Source organism: Lactuca saligna, chromosome 9, assembly GCF_052625555.1.
Source record: "Lactuca saligna cultivar CGN05327 chromosome 9, ASM5262555v1, whole genome shotgun sequence".
NCBI classification, from domain to species: Eukaryota; Viridiplantae; Streptophyta; class Magnoliopsida; order Asterales; family Asteraceae; genus Lactuca; species Lactuca saligna.
The window spans coordinates 13206858-13228654 of record NC_136425.1 but is presented as its reverse complement, the minus strand read 5'-3'; the positions used below and the strand labels follow the sequence as shown (position 1 = coordinate 13228654).

The 21797-nt window shown below is 33.6% G+C and overlaps 2 protein-coding genes across 2 annotated transcripts; both read right to left on the bottom strand.

Annotated features, from left to right (window-relative positions):
- Positions 1 to 14186: 14186 nt before the first annotated feature.
- LOC145015029 (Pseudouridine synthase family protein) lies at positions 14187 to 20582 on the bottom strand. Its single transcript, XM_078973484.1, has 7 exons — positions 20191 to 20582; positions 19986 to 20018; positions 15872 to 15984; positions 15639 to 15787; positions 15423 to 15567; positions 14936 to 15340; positions 14187 to 14866 (listed from the first exon to the last, which is right to left on the bottom strand). The coding sequence occupies exons 1-7, from the start codon at positions 20462 to 20464 to the stop codon at positions 14453 to 14455; spliced, it is 1533 nt and encodes a 510-aa protein (XP_078829610.1). The 5' UTR covers positions 20465 to 20582; the 3' UTR covers positions 14187 to 14452.
- Positions 16051 to 16934, bottom strand: LOC145015030 (uncharacterized protein At3g17950-like). The gene has a single exon (XM_078973485.1). The coding sequence runs from the start codon at positions 16771 to 16773 to the stop codon at positions 16171 to 16173; it is 603 nt and encodes a 200-aa protein (XP_078829611.1). The 5' UTR covers positions 16774 to 16934; the 3' UTR covers positions 16051 to 16170.
- Positions 20583 to 21797: the final 1215 nt, after the last annotated feature.

Genomic DNA, 21797 nt, shown 5'->3' with positions numbered 1-21797 from the left:
CCCTAAAACCCCGAAAATCCCAAGAGGAAAAGTATCCTTATTATTTTTCCGATTTTGAAGAAACACAAACCACTCATTGGGGGATGCCTAAACCTTTACCATTACATGAATTAGCTCAACTAAAATGTAAAGGTGTTGTAGCCCGCAATTATTCTTATGTAAAGCTTATCAACTCTTCCAAAGCAAATACGAACTTAAGTTTAAAGTAGGATTCAAATGTGTTACTAAGGGATTTCAAATTACAGTGAGCAAATCTATAAAAGAAAGGTATGAAGATGTTTGCTTTGCAAAAAATTATAAATGGCGGTTACGGGCTACAAAAGATAATGATATTGATTCATTTCAAGTGGTTAAACTATCAAATAGCCACATTTGCTCAAACACACAACTTATTCCTCATCATCGCCAAGCCAACAAAAAGGTATCGGTCACTTCTTGAAGGGCATATTAGTTTATAGTACATGTAACATGTTTTGGGGAAAACAAATCCAGTAGACTTTAAATGGTTGTCTTAGTGTACATATTTCATACTGGAAACATGGAGTGTTAAAATGTATGCTCTAAATATATTGAGAGAGACCCCTGAAGAAAGCTTTCGATGACATCTTTTATATTGTTACAATTTAGAGAGGAAGAATTTAGGGTTCGTTACATATATAAAGACAAGTTATGACAGCAAATTTAATTATTTTTTCATAGGAAAATTCTGGAATTATATAGTTTTGCTAAGCTAAGATTTTGTTTGGTTCGTCAGTTAGGAGAGAGGTATTTGTAACGGGTTGAGTTAATACTTGGGTTGGATTTGTGATGGCAACATAGTCTCGATTTCAAGTGGACTTGGGAACACATGTTGTGGATGCATCGGATTGTTGAGTGGGTTGGAGAAGTAAAAAAGGATTGCGTTAAGTTTTCCTATACAATTTAGTCAAGACAGATTTCAAGGACGGAATCTAATTCAAGCAAGGAAGAATTGTAACATTCGTATTCTCGATACCTAATTTATATAGGCTTTATTCTGCTTAATTTGTTGAAATCTGAAAATCTATGCTTTTTACTCGGAGGCATCGAGGCGCCTTTAAGAGGGTGCGAGGCACCCAAGCCCATGGGTTAAACGTGTTTTAAGGGTTTTTCATTTCTCAGCCTCCATTAACCTTAGATCGACCTTGAAGCCTAGCCTCACTTTCATAATTTTAAGCTCCTCCTCTCTCATTTCATCCATATTGTTGTGTTTGTATGGCTTTAAAGTGAAGTGTACTTGAAATATTGGGCATTAAACCTGTACAACCAAAGACATCAACCTTCATTCATCTTCTGGACCTTGGTATGTCTTAAAGATTCAAACTTTATTAATTTTCACCTTTAGATCTATACGTATTTTGAGTTTTAGTCTATTATTTGATGTTTTGGTCCCTTTTGATGGCTTGATCTATGGAGTTTGGATAACTCCATGATCATAGAATCATGTTTGGCCTCAGATCTGACCTTTATGTGGAGTTTTGAGTACATGTATATGCTCTTTGTACTCCATGCTTAGAGAAAAATACAATCTTGGACTTTTTGGAAACTAGGGCTTTATCCATTAAGACATCATTTAGATTCAGATATGAGAGTTGGAAGCTTGGACTTAATGGATTAAGTAAACAATAAGTTGTTGAATCAGGTAAGACATGACGCGTCTTATAGTGGGCGTTTAGCGCCCAATAGAGGGTGCGGGTGTAACACCTATGTTTTATATTGGTTTAGCTTGTTATTTATCAAGGACGAAAGATGGAGTTTTGGGATAAAACTTTGTGCCACAACATGGTGCAAGGATGCCTATGACATGACATGGAATAAATGGAAAGCGATTTTTTTTAATGAGTGTCATGGCGTGGCAGTAGGTTGGCCACGACGTGGCAGCTGTTCTGGCCTAAGCCCGTGATTTTAGGGTTTCCTCCCATATTTAAGTAACGTTTCAGAGGATTAGGGAATCCTCTTCAGCCTCCAACCCTCTACCTCAAAACCCTAGCCTCCCTTTGAGAGTTTTGGTTCATTTTGGTACCTCTGATGGCTAGAAGAAGAAGAATAAAGTGTTATAATGTGTTAATGCAACAAGAAAGACTCATCATCATTCTCTTGTGCATTCTCTAGACCTTTGTAAGTGCTCAAGATCTAATCTTTTTGTTACTTGCTTCTATATTAGGCCTTTTGTCCCTTAATCTTCATGGTTTGGAAGTTTGGAAGGGTGGATTCCATAAAGTTGGCAACTTTATGGATCCTTGTGGTCATCTTAGTGCTATATGTTACAGATCTGAGGATCCTTGGAGTTTTGGTCCCATGCACAAGCTTTGAGTACACATTTGCCATGTTTTTTGACCTAAAATAGAAAGGACATGCATGTCAATAAATCTATGATTTTTATGGTCCATTAGGTTTAGGAAACCCTTCTAGAAACTTTGGAGAAGTAGCTCTAGTGATTAAGTGCTTATTAGGTGTTTTCATGCATTGAGTTGCCTTTAAGGACTTAGGATTTGAGATCTTGACTTATTGAGATGTATTAATGGATAAAGTTGGAAATTTTATCCATCAAGACCGTGGGGAGGACCAGATATGAGCTTTGTAGCTCTTGGAGTTATTGGAAAACAACTTAATATGTTAAGTTGTTTAGACCAGTCCCCACAGCGTGACCTTTAGGCTTTCATGGCGTGGCGACTGGGTAAGGACTCGATTGTTTTTTCTTCACGTTGCCACGATGTGGCCAATTCAAGGTCATGACATTGCGATTTTTTGAGATGCTTTTTGGGTTTTTGACCTTGAGGATTGACCTTTTATCGTTGACTTGTTGACCTAGGTTGACTTTAGGTCACGATTTCTGGATCTAGTGTGTAGACTAAGGTTGGACCTTTTATGCTTTGATAAGAGTGTTGTAGCCTCTGTTGCGGGGCATTAAGTTGTGGCTTAACTGATGTAGTGATTCATGTGAGTCTTCTCATTATACTGTGTAGGATGCTAGTTGTCTTTGTGACTCTTGCATATGTATGTTGGGCTAGGCCCATTGATATGTTGGGTTGGACCCATTGGTATGCACATTGAGCTAGGCCCATTGATTTGTTCGGCTAGGCCCATGGATATGTTGGGTTGTGCTCATTTGTATGTCGGTTGGGCCCGTTGTATGGTATGCGGTATTTTGGGAAACTCACTAAGCTTTATGTGACAACCCGAAATTCCTATATGGAAAAGTCAATCAAATCAGTCAAAAGTCATACTTGTTTATGTTACCTTTAACTATGTTAAGGGTTATTTTACGAGTTTCTAAGCCTTGGACACTTAAGGGTTAGGTGTTAGGAAGTCATAGCTTGAGATTAGTGGACTGCATCCGAGCCAGGAACCCCTTCAAGAGTGGTTCACGGCCGCAAACTAGGATCACGGTCGTGAACCCATCCTTGGCCGAGAACTCCATGCTATATATAAGATTTTGGCTCATTTTCTCATCATTTCTTCATCTTCTAGCAGTGAACATCAAGTTTTCTCTCAACTATCATCAACCAAAAGCTCTATTTTCTCCTCTAAATCGTAAGTAACTCATCCCTTTCTTGTTGTTTATGAGAAGTTCCTTGCCTTTCATCTTGATTCATCATCTTTTCATCAAAGATCTGCAAGAGTTCTGGCCGTGAACCCTTCTTCTTGGCCGTGAACCCTTCATAGGGTCATGAAACTTCATCAGGGTCGTGAACCCTTCATGTTTGGACCGTGAACACTCAAGTGCTCTTGGGCCGTGATCACTCCATAGGGCCGTGAACTCCATTTCAGCCTCCTAAGTTGCTTCTAACACTCTTTTGGTGAGTTATTCTTGCATCCTAGGTTGTTTCCTAAACACCTTTGTAAGTATATTTACTAAATATATAAATATATGTGTAATAATATGCTAATTAGGACCCGTTTGTGCTCGGGACTTCTATAGTGATACCAAGCATCCTATATCGAACTTTCATTCGAATCACTCACACAAGGTGAGTTCATACCCCTACAATTACACTTTTAAATGCTTTTAGGGGAAGAATACAAGCAGAACACAATACAAATGTGTTAACCATTTACATGTGAAAACAGCAAACAAAAGGATTTCTTATACTCATAAACTTGTTAAAACTCTTTTAAACTATTTTAAACTTCTTTTGTATCAAAATCATATTCATCTATTTATTTACGTATAAGTATGCTTTAACGGACTTAGGACTATTTCTAAATACTTTGACTCCTATTCCTTGTTTGGTTGTGGGCTTAGGGTAGGATCACTAGTTCGACTGTCGGCTAAATCATAATTATGCTCATTAAATACATATATGACTACTAAAAACATTTTTAAGGATCATACTTACCTCAGTTGCTTCCGTTAAACAACTGAGTTTTTTCTGCAAACCAGTAACAGTTCAAACAAACATACTAGTAAACTATAATAGGTATAGTTTAGAGGATCACTACATACTATTTCTAGAATAGAGAAACATACATCAGTCAATACATTCATACGATTTCTATACACCACAAAACATACTATAACAAGAACAGAAAGGAACATACATACTATAACAAGAATAGAAAGGAACATACATACTATAACAATAACAAAACAACTAAAATGAGAAACACTATTTCATGGCATAACAATATACTTGTTGTGTCACGTTTTGTAACCAGAGTCTCCTGCAGGGAGAGCGTGAGTTTGTGTATAAATCTATACGGGATTGACCATCCCACACCTTGCTGGTAGCTACAGTGGGACCTGCAGGTCTACAGGTGACAGATGTCATACCATTTTCGACGTCTGAAGAACGTCGTGTTTTATACTAGTCAATCAAGCATGGTTATAACCTAATCACATTTTTAACCTTAATAAACATTTTGGTTTTAAGGTAGTTAGTGCTTCAGCAGAGTATTTTTACACAACACTAATGTACATTTTCATTTTCCATTACATTCATACAGTGATATTCTCATATTCAGAAATGCAAACTATTTTTCTAATAAATATAGTCATAAACATGGAAAAACATATATTCTTACGAGAGAACAAGCATACAAAATAGTCGAGTATTGGTAGAAGACTACTTTTCGTCTTGGTAGAAAATATAGGATTTTCTAGGAAGTATACAAACATTTACATCAAAACACTTACAAACATTTTCATGAAACGGATGCAAACTTTTGACACAAGAATACTTATGCACTCACTCAACTCTTATGTTGATACTATCTTTCAAAATAACCTGTATTCTCAGGTCACCAGTAGACAGGTACAAATGACCAGGTTTTTGAGAAGATGGAGCATATTCAAGACTCGTCTTTATTTTGTTGATTACATATTTTTTGTGTCTTACAACTTTACATAGAACGCACTTGTATTAACTATATTATTAATGCAATAGATGATGTTGTTGCTTATTTTACTATTGTGCATTGTTATGATATTGTACATGATGTCCTCCGCCCCCGAACGTTTCCGTCATTTAGGGTTGGGGGTGTGACACTTTATGCTTACGGTTTGTGGTTTAAACATTTTTCAGGTACTTCCGGTTCCAGAAGGAAAGGCCCAACATGATCGCACTGCATCCCCCAGAGTTTATTCCACATTAGCTATTTGTGATTTTTACTATGATGTTTTGAGAATACTATTACTTAATTACTTTTAATATATTTCGGAACAAATGAATGAATGTTGGATTGATTAAAAATGAATTTTTTACTTGGTATTTTTAGGACGTTAACAAGTTGGTATCAGAGCCTTGGTTTGAGGGATTCGGGCACACTCTTGAGTGTGTTTGAACTCAAACTGAGGAATTTGTAATCTTTTTGAAAGAAATAAAATTTTCTAAAAAGACTTTTACAAAGAAAGGGGTGTGATGCGTTCAATCAGCCGAGCTCAAGTAAGTGATTCCTAGAATACCGATACATGTTGTTATGTTATATGATTTGCATGCTAGAAGTTAGGATAAGGACGTGTTCAGGGTTGCATGCTAGAATGCCTATTAGGAAGGATGCACGTTGATGTTTTGTGGATTTTGAGTGTTACTGTATGAATGCTACTTCCTTTGTGCTTTATGGGACTCTTATTGATGTTAGTTAGCTATTAAGTGAATATGTTGAGTTACATGCTGCAAAGGTTAAATAATTTTAGAATGATTGATTCAGCCATATTTTGCAGCTCTCATATGAGTCTAACCATTGTAGGGTTGAGTCTTTTAATCGAAAGATTATTTTTTTTGTTGCATGTAATTGTATTCATGAAGTAGTTACTTGACATTAGAAGGAATTCTTCAGCAGCTGATGACATGGTGAGGTGGCGATCATAGGAGAGCTTAAGAGGTGCTTTAGTGGGAATGGTGTGCTATTTAGCGGGTTTTGGGAATACCGGTTTGAGAAGGTGACTTAGAGGATTCAGGATCATTCTTAAAGAAAGTATGGATAGGTGTGGAAGGTAGCATTTGGCCCATACTACTGAAAGCACAGGATTTGTACTCGATTCAAGGAAAGTCATGAAGATTCTAAGTAGCCTGTAGAATGAGGATTATTTACGTATGCTCAAATCATTGTATGGATTGCTTTTCAATATGGTTATGAGCACTCGCTGAGGAGGTTCTGGATCCGGTTCAGGTTCAGGATATGGTGTTAGGCCTATGGATAAGAGGATTCGCAAGTTTGTTTCATCTGAGATTACTCACGGTATTTTAGATGTGGTTCCTGTGATGTTTGGTACCATCAAGGACAACATTGTTGATCTATAAAAGGATGAAGAAGAAGTGTTGATGATGTTAAAAAAGAGATAAGGGTATTGCTAACTTAATTAGAAGCTAATTTTGGTTATAGGCGTTGTTTATATGTTTATTTATGAAGTATTGTGGCTTCTTTTTAATAACGACTGTTGGATTTTTATGTCTATTTTTGCAGGATTTCAAGAAGAAACAGTAAGACCTGCAAGTTAGGGAAGGATATTTTTAGGAAAAAGCCAATGTACTAGAGGTATCTTCCTTACCCATATGTTGTGTTGCGAGACTTGTCTTGGTTGGGCCTTACCTGTGATGAAGGTTGGAGAACCCCTTCAATCCTCTTTCTCCCAAATTAGAGTTAGTTTCATAATGGATCAGGTTTTAGCTTCAAGGTCTGTATGATTTGTCATGGTTTTGATATATGACAAGTATACTAGAAAATTTTTGATATATGAGAAGCTTTGTTTCCCACTATGAACACATAAAAAAAGAGTTTATAAAGCAATTATATGCGAGATTTTGTCCACTGTCCCTATAACACGTATATTCTCTAAATTACTTTTCTACGTATTTTTATTTATTATTATTTAATTTATATACTCTCTTTTTTATTACTTTTTGTGAAACAGACATAAATCATACAATGTACACTCCCAACCACACAAACATGCATTGACACATACACACACTATATATATATACATACATATATATATATATATATATATATATATATATATATATATAAGTGTGTGTGTGTGTGTGTGTGATTTTATTCCAGAGCAATTCCACCTCCCAACAACAAGTTGACCAGACGAATTCCACCTCAAATACAAATACTTTTAAAGTAATGTGTGCTCCTTTACTTGATTATGGAAAATGTTTGATTTTATGCTCATTTATACCAATATACTTTATAAAAACAAGTTTTTATGACATTTTAAGATGGTTTCTGGAAAAATATTTTAGTTTATGCTCATTTATAGCAACGTACTTTATAAAAATAAGTTTTTATGACATTTAAAGATGGATTCTGGAAAAATGTTGATTTTATGCTTATTTATAGCAACATACTTTATAAATTAGTTTTTATGACATTTTAAGATTGTTTCTGGAAAAATGTTTGATTTTATGCTCATTTATAGCAATGTATTTTATAAAAAATAAGTTTTTATGACATTTTAAGATGGTTTCTAAAAAAAATGTTTGATTTTATGCTCATTTATAGCAGCGTACTTTATAAAATTTGGTTTTTATGACATTTTAAGATGGTTTCCGGAAAAATGTTTTATTTTATGCTCATTTATAGCAGCGTGCTTTATAAAAATTAGTTTTTATGACATTTAAAGATGGATTCTGAAAAATGTTTGATTTTATGCTCATTTATAGCATTATACTTTATAAAAATTAATTTTTATGACATTTTAAGATGGTTTCTCAAAAAATGGTTGGTTTTATGCTTATTTATAGCATTGTACTTTATAAAAATTAGTTTTTATGACATTTAAAGATGGATTCTAGAAAAATGTTTGATATTATGCTCATTTATAACAACGTACTTTATAAAATTTAGTTTTTTTTTTACATTTAAAGATGGATTTTGGAAAAATGTTTGCTTTTATGGTCATTTATAGCAGTGTACTTTATAAAAATTAGTTTATATGACATTTAAAGATGGATTGTGGATAAATGTTTGATTTTATAATCATTTATAGCAATATACTTTATAAAAAATAGTTTTTTTTATCACATTTAAAGATGGATACCGGAAAAATGTTTGATTTTATGCAAATTTATAGTAGCATACTTTATAAATTAGTTTTTATGACATTTTAAGATGGTTTTTGGAAAAATGTTTGATTTTATGATCGTTTATAGCAATGTACTTTATAACAATTATTTTTGATGCCATTTGTAAAGATGCAAGTTTATTGAATATCATTTGTAACGTCAAGTTTATTTAATATCATTTGTAGCGTGCAGATTTATTCAATCCATCAGTGTACCGGCTTCCCATTCAATGTATTAAAAAAAGCATTTCCTTTAAACTATTGAGCATTCAAACTCGCGACAACGACGTGGGTGACCTTCATCTAGTTTACAAAATATTTATCTTTCCTTTTTTTCTAAGGATGAGAATAGGTAAGAGTAAGACAAAGACAAAGATAGTGTAGAATCATGATGGACTTTGGTCAGAGATTCCCTATGATGTGCTTTTTTTTAATCATGATGCAAATAGAAGTTTTTGATTTTGTTCCATTCGGTGGAGTTTGCAAGTCATGAAGATTACTCGCACTCTCTAATAAGAACAAGTTTATGCAATCGAGACCACCAATGTCGATATGGATTGGTGTTTTTAGGGATGATTGGTACTACTTTGATGACTCATCTGATAGAACAAAGACGATTAAAATAAGGCTTCCCCATTCTTCTGGAAAGACTTTAGTCGGATTAATGCGTAGTCACCTCATCTTATTTGGTTGAATGACCCATGACTGTTGGCTTGTGAATCCTACCACAAGGCATGGACTTCATTTCCTTTCTTTTTGTCTTTTTACCTTTAATGTCAGGGTGGGTGTTTGTTGTTGGAAAGAGTTACACCACTAAAATATGGTTTTCTATAGCGGGTAAAGGTAAAGGTAGAAGCAAAGTACCATGGAATCATCTCATCTCTGATCAAGAATTCATTGATTTACATGTTTTCAAGGGGAAGATATATGCCATAAACTAATCTTATGAAGTATATGAACTAAGGCTTAATCCAATAACCCCTGAAGAAAAGTTACTCAAAACCACGAACGATTCGTTCAGCTTGTCGGGTTGGAGGATTTTAAGCGCGGGTGAGAACTTTTACGTGGTGGGTTTTCATGGCTTTGCATAGCATCTTGAAGGTTCTCACTCGCACTTAAAATCCTCCAACCCAAGAACTTTTAGGTGGTTTAGGGTTATGTAACCAAGAATTTCACCCTATCTTAGCTTTGCTACACCTATTGGAAATCCAAAAGAAAAGATTTCCTAAGCAATGTAAAAATCCGGTTCACACTTCACACAAAGGATAATCATATGTGATAAGTATCCACAATGAATCACATTCATTCCATAATGAATGCTTAATTCCATTCATTATACCAATCAAACATGATTTTTTTCTTTCCACCATATAATGTTTTATTTTTCTTGAAACGACAAATCTAATCTAATATTAAACTAATCATGAATTCACTTATGTCTCAGACAAGACTTGAACCCTCGACCTTAAAGAAAAAGGACAACACTTGATACCATTGGACTAGAATCTCTTTGGTTATTACATGCCAAACACTACCTTTAAACTTGCACATTATACTTCATAATGCTTTAATCATATCTATGATTTCAACTCCAAGATTGTCAAATGATTATTTAACTTAAAATTTTCATTTAAATCAAGTCCAAAATAAATTTTTTAAACTCTTATAACCAAAAGAACAAGTAACTACAGCAACATTATTTATACTAAAAATAGCTCAAGCATTAAATTCAATAAACAAGTATACGATGTGTGGAGTCACAAAAACTATATATGAAAATGTTACTCCCATAGTCCCATTTCAACTTCTAGACATAATGAAAATAGGAACAAAATGAAAAAACTAATTAAAGATAAATGCAGATTATTTACCAAGGTTTTATAGCAAACACCCTGCCCAATCCAAGAGATAAAAACATAAGTATTCCTGAAAATAGTGTCAAATCACCATAATATCAACTAAAAACATACATATCAAATTATAATTCAAGTGCATGCAAGATCATACATAGTCCATAGATGGTGTGATAAATGCATGTCTGTGCCTCAGAATATAAAGAGGATAGCCTCCAGCACTACTACACACATGGCCATAATGAAGGCACCCTTGAAACACATCATCGCTAGTTAATGTTGCCCATCTGGCAGCTAACTTTATGTTGTCAAAACCATAACTATGATCACTAGCGCGTACATCAAATTTTGGGACATTCTTGCTATCCTCTAGTCTCTACACACAAAATTAAAACAGAACAGGAGGATATATAACAAAGAATAAATCATAATTTTCAGATTCGAATAAATCTCAAATTTATGAAACATGCAAAATAAATAAATACTAAAGGTCAACAGACAACAAAAGTAAAAGTGTCGAAATATACCAGAAATATCATAATCTCATTTTTGAAAGAAAGATTTATAATGGAAAAAAGAAACTAATTTAATTTGTTTGAATATGCAGGATGGGTCGTTTTTTCAGGAAAAGAATAAATGGTAAATGGTGTATAGAGAAACGAAGTTGGAGAACTAAGATTGTAGAAATGGAGTGTTGGTGATTTTAGTGTCACCATATCATTTTAAGTAACTGGAACTAACATGTGAGCTAAGGGGCTTCATAGTTTGTACTCTAATATATGTACGAGGTTATGCGGAGTGCACACATGTATAAGATCGAACTAGAAGCCGACTCGACGACTAGTCGGGGGTCCGGGGGCAGCGCCCCCGTGTCCGGGGTTTCCAAAGGGGCAGCGCCCCTAGCAGGATCCAAGGGGCAGAGCCCCTGGCTGGGGAAAATTCAATTTCTTGAGGATGATTATGATAAAACTAACGAAACTCGTTAGTTTTAGTAACCCTAAATCCTCATTAAATCCGGATTAACATTACTTGCTTCCAAAACAACTAATGACGGCCCAACCCTAATGAAACCCTAATCGCGTTTAATATATAAACATTTCTTCCTCTTCTAAGGGAAGTTACTATCTTAAGCTCTTGTTTTTCATCATGCTTTCACAGAATCCTCTAGCATATTGGCTTACGATTTCTGTGCCTAGAATCGTAAGTGTTCACTTGGATTATCCTAGGCTGAATTTCTTGTAACTCAGGCATAGGGTAGAAATATCAGTTCGGAAAGTGATATCACGATCCAAGTTGGTATCCATATCTCCACCACAAACCCTAAAATTCCCTACATGGATTGTTTTGTTAAATTTTGTTTTGAGTTCATTTATCTCTGTGTAACAAAGCAGTAGCCAATAGTTGTTTTATAAGTATTTTTATTGAAAAGTTTTTCTATATCATCTGGTTTACATTTGGATTGTAAAATACTTTTATGAAATTGTAAAGGAAGTTTTCATTAATCGTATATAACGACACAGTTTTAAAAAACGTATCAGGCATGCTTCATCAATTATCATTCCTGAAGGTTTTTTAATACATTTTGAGCTACGAAATCAACAACAGAAGGTTATAAAATTAGGTAGCATAATCGATATATACTACTTAAATAAAACTTTTGGAAATTTTATATACATATGTAATATGTGTAATCGATATACTATGTGCACACTTATATGTAATACTAGGCGTGAGACCTATCTAATACATGAGTTTATTTAAAAAAATATATATATGAAATTTTAACAATTTGAATAGTTTGAATTTATAAGAAAAGTGAGAAAAAGATTGAATTATTACAATTAATGAGGCTTTAATGTATTGAATACATTACATATATAAATTCTTTCTAATAAATACCTTACACATATATTACCATACATATTAAATGTGGAATTTTAATTTAATAAATTGAAAAATACTATAAAATAACAAGTGGAAAATAGAAAATTTAAAAAGTCTAGAAAATGTTTTATGTTCAAATGAAGGAGAAGAGGATATATGGCAAAAAGTTTTTTAATAGTGGTATTCATATATAATTGTGTATTATAATAGTATATTATTGTCTATCAATTAACCATTCTATTTTTTGTTGAATTTAGGTAACAAATTTCTTTGTTGGGCTTCTAGCCCAGCGGTATCAGGTGGTGTCCTCCTTCCATGAGGTCGAGGGTTCAAGTCCTGTCGTGGACATAGGTGGAATTAGGTGTTAGTTTAGGTGTAGATTATATATTTGTATTTGTCGGTTAAAAAAAAATAGATATGTAAACTCAAAAAATGTTTATTTGAACGTTTGGTAGCCAAGATTTTATATATCAGCTCACCATGTGCATAAATGTGAGTTTAAGTTCATGAGTTCAACTTAAAGAGGGAAAATTTTTGATAGAAGTGAAAAGAAAGGGAAAAAAAATTGGTGTACCTGAGTTTTATTAATAAAGGAAACGGAAGAAAGATTTTCCTTTCAATTTTTGTAAGGTTTGGAGCGAAATAAACAAAATGTTTAATTTTATTTTCACTTATCTCTGATTCAGGAACACAAATTACAATTTTCTTTCACTTTCTTTCTTTTCTTTTCTTTTGTTATTTTCTTTCCGACTTTAATCAAAGTTTTAAGTTGTGCAAAAATACACTTAAAATTATATTACTTTTCATGACTGTTTTATTAAACTAAATCGAGCCAAATGACATTTTGCACCAAATATTGTTGTGCGTGAGTGTGACACCTATTTGAAACTTCGGTGTTCACATTTAACTTTTGTTATTGTTAATTGGCCGATTTAAATCTTTCGGTACATTATTCATTGCCTTATTTGTATGTTGTTGATGGTAACTTAATTGTTTCATGCATGAAAACGTTTTTTATTTACTCTATGAATAATTGAGTAGAGTCGGAATGTCAAGATTACATTATGCACATACATACAGGATATCAAAGTAACGTTTGTCCCATTGTGTTCCATCTTTTTGGACGAGACAAGAAATTACAAATTTTACTCATTGAAATCAATTTTAGTTTCGTTTCAATGCATGATAAACACAATACAATGCCCTTCTAATGAGGCTATATGTCTCAAGTTATGATCGTAACAATTACTTATGTATTGTCTACCTAACGCTCAGTAGATGGTAGCAGTTTCTTTTAAGGAAAGATGCAAAAAAAAAATAACAATGTACTTTCATTGTGTATTTCCAATTTTTTTTTTCTTATCAAGCACGTTGGCTAGTAACATCCCAAAAGAATAATGAATATACAAAAGTGAAAGAGAAACTTGGCATCAAGGGTTTAAAATGAGAGTTTCTCGAGCCTAATGTTATTTTTTGGAAATTAGATGAGCCTTATGAGAAATCCTTCAAACTTGAAGGAGCCAGTTCTTCAATTGATCATGGCTGATGAAAATGGGCAGGGTTGCCTTCATTTATGCATAATCAGTAATATTATTAGACATAGACATAGACATAGTGATAGCCTGTTAGACGTCCTCATTCCAACTTAAACCCTTGAGATATTTTGTAAATAAAGTTTTACAGAGATAGGTGATGGAAGTGATGTGGTTAATAACAAGCCAACAACAATTAAAAAAAGATAATAAAAGGTAGGAATGAGGTAAAATGATAAACTGGCAAAGGGACTTACCAAATTCTTCTCGACATTGTTAAGTCGAGGGACTTGATCCAACACAAAACGCTATTATAAGGGTCATTTATTACAAAAGATACATTTGGTGACCAAAATCAAAGAGAATGACAAACCACATAAACGATTTTTAAAGTTCACTCTTCAAATAATGATAATAAAAGTTGCAAACTTTTTGTCCCATCCAAAAAAGGCAAAACAAGGACTCCCACTCAGTTTCTCATTTGTGCAAAAGACATAAATGTCCTCCTCGTCTCAATGATCATTTTTTCTTACAAATCCTTATGTGCTTGAAAATATGACTATTTTGAATTTTTGATACTACAAATCAGAAAATCACAACCATAAATCATTTTTTTTTTGGAAAAAGAAGATTCAAAGTTTGTGGATGTACTATAACGGTGCAATCGTGTCTCGACTTCGGAATTGTCCTTTCCATGCAATCCAAGCATTCTTGACTTCATCCAACTGGGAATCAGGAATTCCAGTGTTTCTATCTAACAACTCAACCCATTCCTTCCATGGAGGTCTAGAAGGATCCAAGAACTCTGAAACTTGAGGCAACATGATTGATTTGTAGAAATCATCAACATCCTTGAGTATTTCTTCAGATTCAACCAAAGTCACAATCTCAGGCCTCGTACCAATACGCGTTCTCATCGAGAAATTGTTCGATCTTAAAAACAATACTTCAGATGGAGCAATGGGTACCACAATACGAGAGAATTTGTTCAGTGAAAGGATAATTATGTCTTTTCGAAGCAGCCCACGCTTCACTGCAACAGCTGTCCCCACCATTTTGCGGATCTGAATATAACTAACAATGTTAATTATTTTTTATTTAAATTTGTTTTACATGAGAAACGATTCACTCACTTGATGCAGCATGAATGATTCCCCACAAATCGAGATCTCAACATATCTTGCTCCGAATAATTGTTCCAATTTTCCACATGAACATTGGAAAATTCTTCTGAAATGGGAAGCGCTTATTCTATCCTTATCATCAGGTTCATGTAGCCATTTAGCAAGAATGGGAATAGGTACATCCTTCAAAGTATCCCCATTTGCATCTGATTCATCAATCGTTTCATCTGTCTCAAGAGCTTCTTCTCCATCAGATGATTCTTCCTCATCGTTTTTCTCAAGAATGGCTTGGGGTGGCTCAATTGACGATTTTGCCCTTCTATCGGCGATACGCCCACTGTTTGGAGATCGTTTTGCAGAATACTTTTTTCTATAATTTTTTCGGATTGTATAGTTATGGAAAGGATGCTCTCCCTGAAATAACCCAGTTGGGAATCCATTAAATATCATACCAAATTGTGTAAACATAGGAGTGGATGAAAAAGTGAAAGTATACCTCAAAAGAATTAAGTATAGTATTGAAGTCTGATAAGTGATGTTCGATTTCTGATGTGCTTAAGTTACTAGTGACCCCAATGACTTCAACAGGAAGGAGGTAACTATATTTCCGGATATTACATTCCCTTCTAGCATCAAAACTCCTGAAAACATAGTCACCAAAAAGCCCCTTAAGTCCTAACTTTTTACAAAGGTAGAATCATATATTTCTGACCTTTGTGAAGGTAGAATGCTGAAAACTCTGATATTTTTGGGAAGATATGTATTGACAAGATTTGCAAGTGCCACCCCATTGGGGTCACCAGTCCAGGCGTATTCAGGGATTTCCATTTTAAGGGATATCATAGTTGATAAAGAATGAACCTGAAATCACCAAAAACAAATTGTAGTTGTAGTGTATTAATTAATAAAAGAAGACAAAATATAAGAATAAGTCAATAAACTTACTCCTTTATCAGTTCGGCTACTTCTAGCCCATGCTATCTTTTGCAAATCCCCCAAGTTACTGTCGCGAATCCCACCTGCTTTATAAATGGCTGTTTCCAGCTCTTTCTCCACAGCTATATCATACAAATGGTAATAATACTTAGCTAAAGAGCACTTATGAGTAAAGAGCAACCAACTACTTTTCAGAAAGCCAAGATTATATGTGTTCGGTCATTTTATTTCAACAATTTAGATGGTTACAATGTCAGATTTGCATACAATTGGACGAATTTGGTATCCCAATTTCCAAGTTCCCGACGTTAACCACCACCGCGGCAGATTCCGGTCAGAAAAACGGGAAACCTACAAAGAGAAGAGGCACTCCGTTCATCAACATCGGAGGGAAGTGTTGGTGGTGGTAAGACTCTCCCATTAGCAAATAACATCCGGCCATCATTGTTGCGATTATCATCCAAATTCAAATCCATCAGAGCATCACAATCGAAGAGTGCCTCCACCCCAAACCTCCGTTCAACTTCCAGAAACTCCCCAAGTGAAGAAGGTTTGGTAGCCACGCCGCTGCACAACCACCACCAGTTCCTTCTTTTCACCCTCTTCCGACGCCTTTCCGCCGCCAAGTCCGTCGTCGTGTCATTGTTCCTCCTCCGTCGTCCTACGAAGCTTCTACTGTTAGGAGTTGATCCGAGCGTTATAGTGGGCGTGCGGTCTCGACGCTGGGAGGGGGTTCTGAATGTGATGGTGGGAAACGCCGACGTCACGCCCATTAGAGTTCCTAAGGTGGTGCTACGGTCATGGAAAAACGACCCAGTTGATTCGGTGTCGAAATCAGAAGATGAAATTGAAGAGATCGTCGGCGATGAGGGTGGCGGAAGCAATTCGGTTGCCGGATGCAACATCATCATCCTCCGTGTCGTAATTCACACACTTAGATCGGGTTTGTCAGTCTGTCACATCCACACACACACTATTTCCATACACTACTCATTATTTGAATCGAATAGGTTTTGGGAAAGCATGTGAATATACGCTTTCCAAAAAGATAGAACAGTAGAAGTATATAATTAAATTTAGAGAAAATGCCAAAAATAATCATTTACATTAATTTCATTACAAAAATAACCAAAAAAAATTCGAAATTACAAAAATCGTCACCTATTTCGCAGATGATAAAATCTCATCTGCGAAATGGGCTTCTCATCTGCGAAAGTACAAGTACCTAAAGCACAGTTGTGCTTTAGGTACTTATACTTTCGCAGATGAGAATTTTTCTTTTTAAATATTTTTTCTGTATATATAGGGTTAATTTCGCAGATGGAATAGGTCCATCTGCGAAATCCTCTCAGCCTATCTATATGAAATGGTGTATTTTTTTGTATTTTTTTTTTTAAGTTTGACTATGAAATGAATTGGTTTGACTACGAAATCATGTTCCTAAACAAATAACAACCAAAATGATATTTTTGCTACAAAAGTTTTTATATAGCAACATGATTTCGTAGTCAAACCAATTCATTTCATAGTCAAACTTAAAAAAAAATATACAAAAATACAAAAAAAATACACCATTTCATAGATAGGCTGAGAGGATTTCGCAGATGCACCTATTCCATCTGCGAAATTAACCTTATATATACAGAAAAAATATTAAAAAAAAAAAAAAAAAAATCTCATCTGCGAAAGTACAAGTACCTAAAGCACAACTGTGCTTTAGGTACTTGTATTTTCGCAGATGAGAAGCTCATTTCGCAGATGGGACCTTCTCATCTACGAAATGGGTGGCCATTTTTGTAATTTCGATTTTTTTTTTGCTATTTTTGTAATGTAATTAGTGTAAATGGCTATTTTTATCATTTTCTCTTAGATTTATATTTTTGACAAAGAATGATAACCACCAAATTTATTCTAATTATGTTTTTAAATACTCACCTTTTTCTAGTATCAAAGTCTACTCAATTTTATTTATTCCAATTATGGAGCTATCATCGATATCAAATGTCATAAAAAGTTTATATTTTCAAATTATTTAACTAAAATCAAAATAAATGGTTAATATAATATAACTGATAAATAGTTACTTTCAATATTATAATAACTTATAAATTTGCAAATCAAGTTTATATCCTTATATGTGTCTTTTATCTTTCACTATTACTTAGTGTCACATCTTTCTCATTGATAGTTCAAACTATGGTATATTAATTTTTCATCATTCAAAAACAACTTACAACTACTAATACACAATGTACAAGGTGAAAAGAATACACAATGTACAAGGTGAAAAGAGAGAAAGGGTCGCAAAACTGATATAACAGATAGTTTAAGTGGTTATTTGATTATTGGTCTGGAAAGATGTTTAGTCTTAATCGTTTAGATTGATAGCCTAAGTGGTTATCTGGTATTTTTTTATTGTGTCTGGTAAGATGTTGGGTCTTACTCGGTTAGATTCAAACCGTTTGATACAATAATTTAAAGTTTTTGATTCCGTATCATATAACTTTGATATGTTTTTTATTACATTTGGTAAGAAGTTGGGTCATTCCTTAACTCAATTAGATCTAACTCAAATCAATCAAACAAGTATACGAAGAGCTCAAAAACTTTGCTACCAATGATAATTAGACACTTTAATTAGACCCGACAATTTTCTACACGACACGAAATAAACAGGTTTGGTTGAGTTTGTCGACCCGTCAACCCGTTTATTAAACAACTCATATATGAGTTTCTTAAAAAAATATACGGGTTGACCCGCCAACCTGTTTAGAATTTTATTTAAAAAATTTATATATTTTTTAAATATATTAAGTATTATACAGTGAGAAATTAAATTTCTTCATACCTGTTTAAGATGATGACAAGTGTACAAATTTAGAATCTCAATTAAATTTAATGACACTTGTCACCATCTAAAATAGGTAGGAGGATAATAGGAACAAAAAGTAGAATGCTATTTAATTTCTCTTATACGACATACAGTTTATACTTTATACTAAGATATAATACCCAATATCATTGATCATTTGACCAGTGGGTAACCATTTGTTGATTTGCATTACAACATGTTTAGCATTTGCCCTAAATAATCTCGGTATCTCACAAGAATGACGGTATGAACGATTGATTCATTATCGAACGATGTCGACGCCTGTAATTGAATTTATCTATATTTGTATTAAAGTTTTAGTTTGAATATGGTTCCAGGAATGTTTTTAATTTTCATTTTGATATTCAAGACTTAAGTTTCCAAAATTCGAATATATTTGCATCAAGAATTTATTCATGTTTAATTATCAATTTTATTTATGGAATCTGATCCACAAACACACGAATCCAAATCTAACCCACGAACCAGTCAACATGTAAACCCGCATAAATAAGTGGGTTGGCGAATCATATATGAGTTTATGTTTCAAACCCATCAACCTGTGACATTTATAATTAAATAGGTCGTATTTTGGTTGATATATTTTGATCCGCCAACCCGAATACGACACGATTGTCAGGTCTGCTTTAGTGCATCTAATAAAAAGTCGACATAAAGCCGCTAAACGCATTATTTATGTTTTAATTATTTTATTTTAAATGTACATGTTTATTTTAAATGTACATGTTGCATAGCATTTAGTCAAATAAATAAAGGTCAGCCATCATTGTATCACATCCTATTGTGGTTAAAATAACTATCGGAAGATATCACATCCTATTGTGGTTGAAATAACTATTGGAAGAAGGAAGGGTTAAAGGAAATGTTAGATCTCAGTTATTATCAATAATTTATATAAAATACTTGGTTAAAATAAAATAAAATGATAACTTTGATTTTGATATGAACATAAAAGCATAACATGTTATTAATAGGAATTTTTGTGTTAAGTGAGTGTTTAAGAAAACTAAAATACAATAACGTATCCTTTTATGTTTATTAAATAAGTATTATTTCTTATAAGATCCTCTTCTTAAAAGCTTTAAGCTTTTGACGGTCTTTTAGACGAAGGGGGTACTTGTCATATGATTATGAAAAGCGGATAGGGTGGCGACATAGTCAAAAGTACGAGGTGCTGAATTGTAAAATTAACAAGATAGAAGAAAGCCAAGTATTAGGAAGAACATTTACTGGATATGGAGTCATCTTTTTGCATCTGCAATCCTGCAATCAAAATCCGTATCAGATGTAAGGTACCAAAACAAAATCCCCACTAACAAAAACCCACACATAAACTTACCACCGTTGAAAAACCGAGCAATCGAGTCCAAACTTAATAAAGAAACGGAAATTGGAAAATCAAAATCGAGAGTAAAGGTGAACTGAATGTTGTTACCTCTGTAATCGGTGCCGACGTATCCGACGCGCATCACCACCTTCTTCTTCCGGTAAGGCTCCCATTTATATGGGTTGAGGTTATTGACGGAATGGCTCGGCGGCGGTGGAGGAGCTAGGGTTTCGAGAGTGGTGTCTGGTGAAGGAGATGAGGTGGAGAAACCGAGGATTCTGATCGATTTGGTTTGATAATTAGGGATTGAGAACAAGAGTTTGGAGGAGTTTTGGCTATGAATAAGAGGGGAGAATGCAAACCGGAGGGAAGAGGTCGCCATTGGAGATGATAGAAGTTTGCGAGTGAATGAACAGACCACTGGTTTCCAGTGATGACGCCTACTTTAAGCAGTATACACTTATTGTCCCTTTATTTGTTAACATGATGGATTTGATCCATATGGATTGGCAATTCGACCTTAATATGTCGTAAGTTAGATTTCTACACTATTGGACCCAAACTTTTAACTTTCTCAAATCCAAGAACTTTCTGGATTCGAATTTTATAAGAATTCTGCCACAGTTTACACCCAAGTTTTTTATTTGAAAGTTAATGGATTATTATTATGCCAAGTTGCAAGACAAACAAACATGGAGAAATGTTGAATTATTTATAAAACATGGACAAACTATTTTGAGAAAATAGAATGCTTTTAACATAACAACATAATTTTTGTCATCCAGAAAGGGCTAGCGACACAACTTGTTACCCGTTTGTCTTCCATCCATCGATATATATTGAACTATATTATGTTTATTATATTTTATTTAAAAGTTTTTGTAATCATATTTAACATATTCCTTATTTATAAAACCCTAGAAAATAAATTCAAATAGCATGCATTTAACTATCAAAAAAACTCTGATTACAAAAGGAATGAATGTCTATATCTATAAACGCATGTATACATATGATCTAATAGTTCAATACAAGGTTTTCGGATTATAGTTAGGATCGTTTTTGGGCTTGCAAGATTGGGATCGAGGTCTTAAGATCCTACAAAATAAAACATAATTTTAACTAATTATTTTAAAACATTAAAAATATCTCAAATTATCAGTTTTTCGTTCAAAAACTATAAAAACTTTAAAATTTTACTCACAACACAAAATGATAAACGATAAATTGATAAATGATAAAAGACATAAAATAGTAAATTCATTTTTTTCATTTGCAAAAAAATAATAATAAAATAAACCATAGAAAAATATTGAATTGTTTATAAAACATGGACAAACTGTTTTGAGAAAATACCATGCATTTAACATAACAACATAATTTTTGTAATCATATTCAACATATTACTTATTTATAAAACTCAAAAAATAAATTAAAATATCATGCATTTAACAATAAAAAATGTAACATCCCATTTAAAATATAGCGATTAAATAATAATTCTGGAACCCCGAGAAGTGGTTCTTATTATTATCTTATATTATTATAGTCCAAAAATCAAATAATAATTAGTGGGGTATTGGTTTTGGGGAGCTAATGATATAATTTTGATTTTCGGAGGTTAAAGTGTAAATTCGGAACTTAAATTGAAAGGAATTGAAGGCTTAGGGGGGTGATTGGTAATTTCGGGACTTGAATTGTAAGGATCTTTTGAA

Coding starts and splice junctions, on each gene's coding strand:
- LOC145015029 (XM_078973484.1), bottom strand. CDS start 20,464: ATGGCGACCTCTTCCCTCCGGTTTGCATTCTCCCCTCTTATTCATAGC. Junction 20,019..20,190: donor CGTCGGCACCGATTACAGAG/GTAACAACATTC, acceptor TTTTGATTGCAG/GATTGCAGATGCAAAAAGAT. Junction 14,867..14,935: donor AATCATTCATGCTGCATCAA/GTGAGTGAATCG, acceptor AGTTATATTCAG/ATCCGCAAAATGGTGGGGAC.
- LOC145015030 (XM_078973485.1), bottom strand. CDS start 16,773: ATGATGATGTTGCATCCGGCAACCGAATTGCTTCCGCCACCCTCATCG.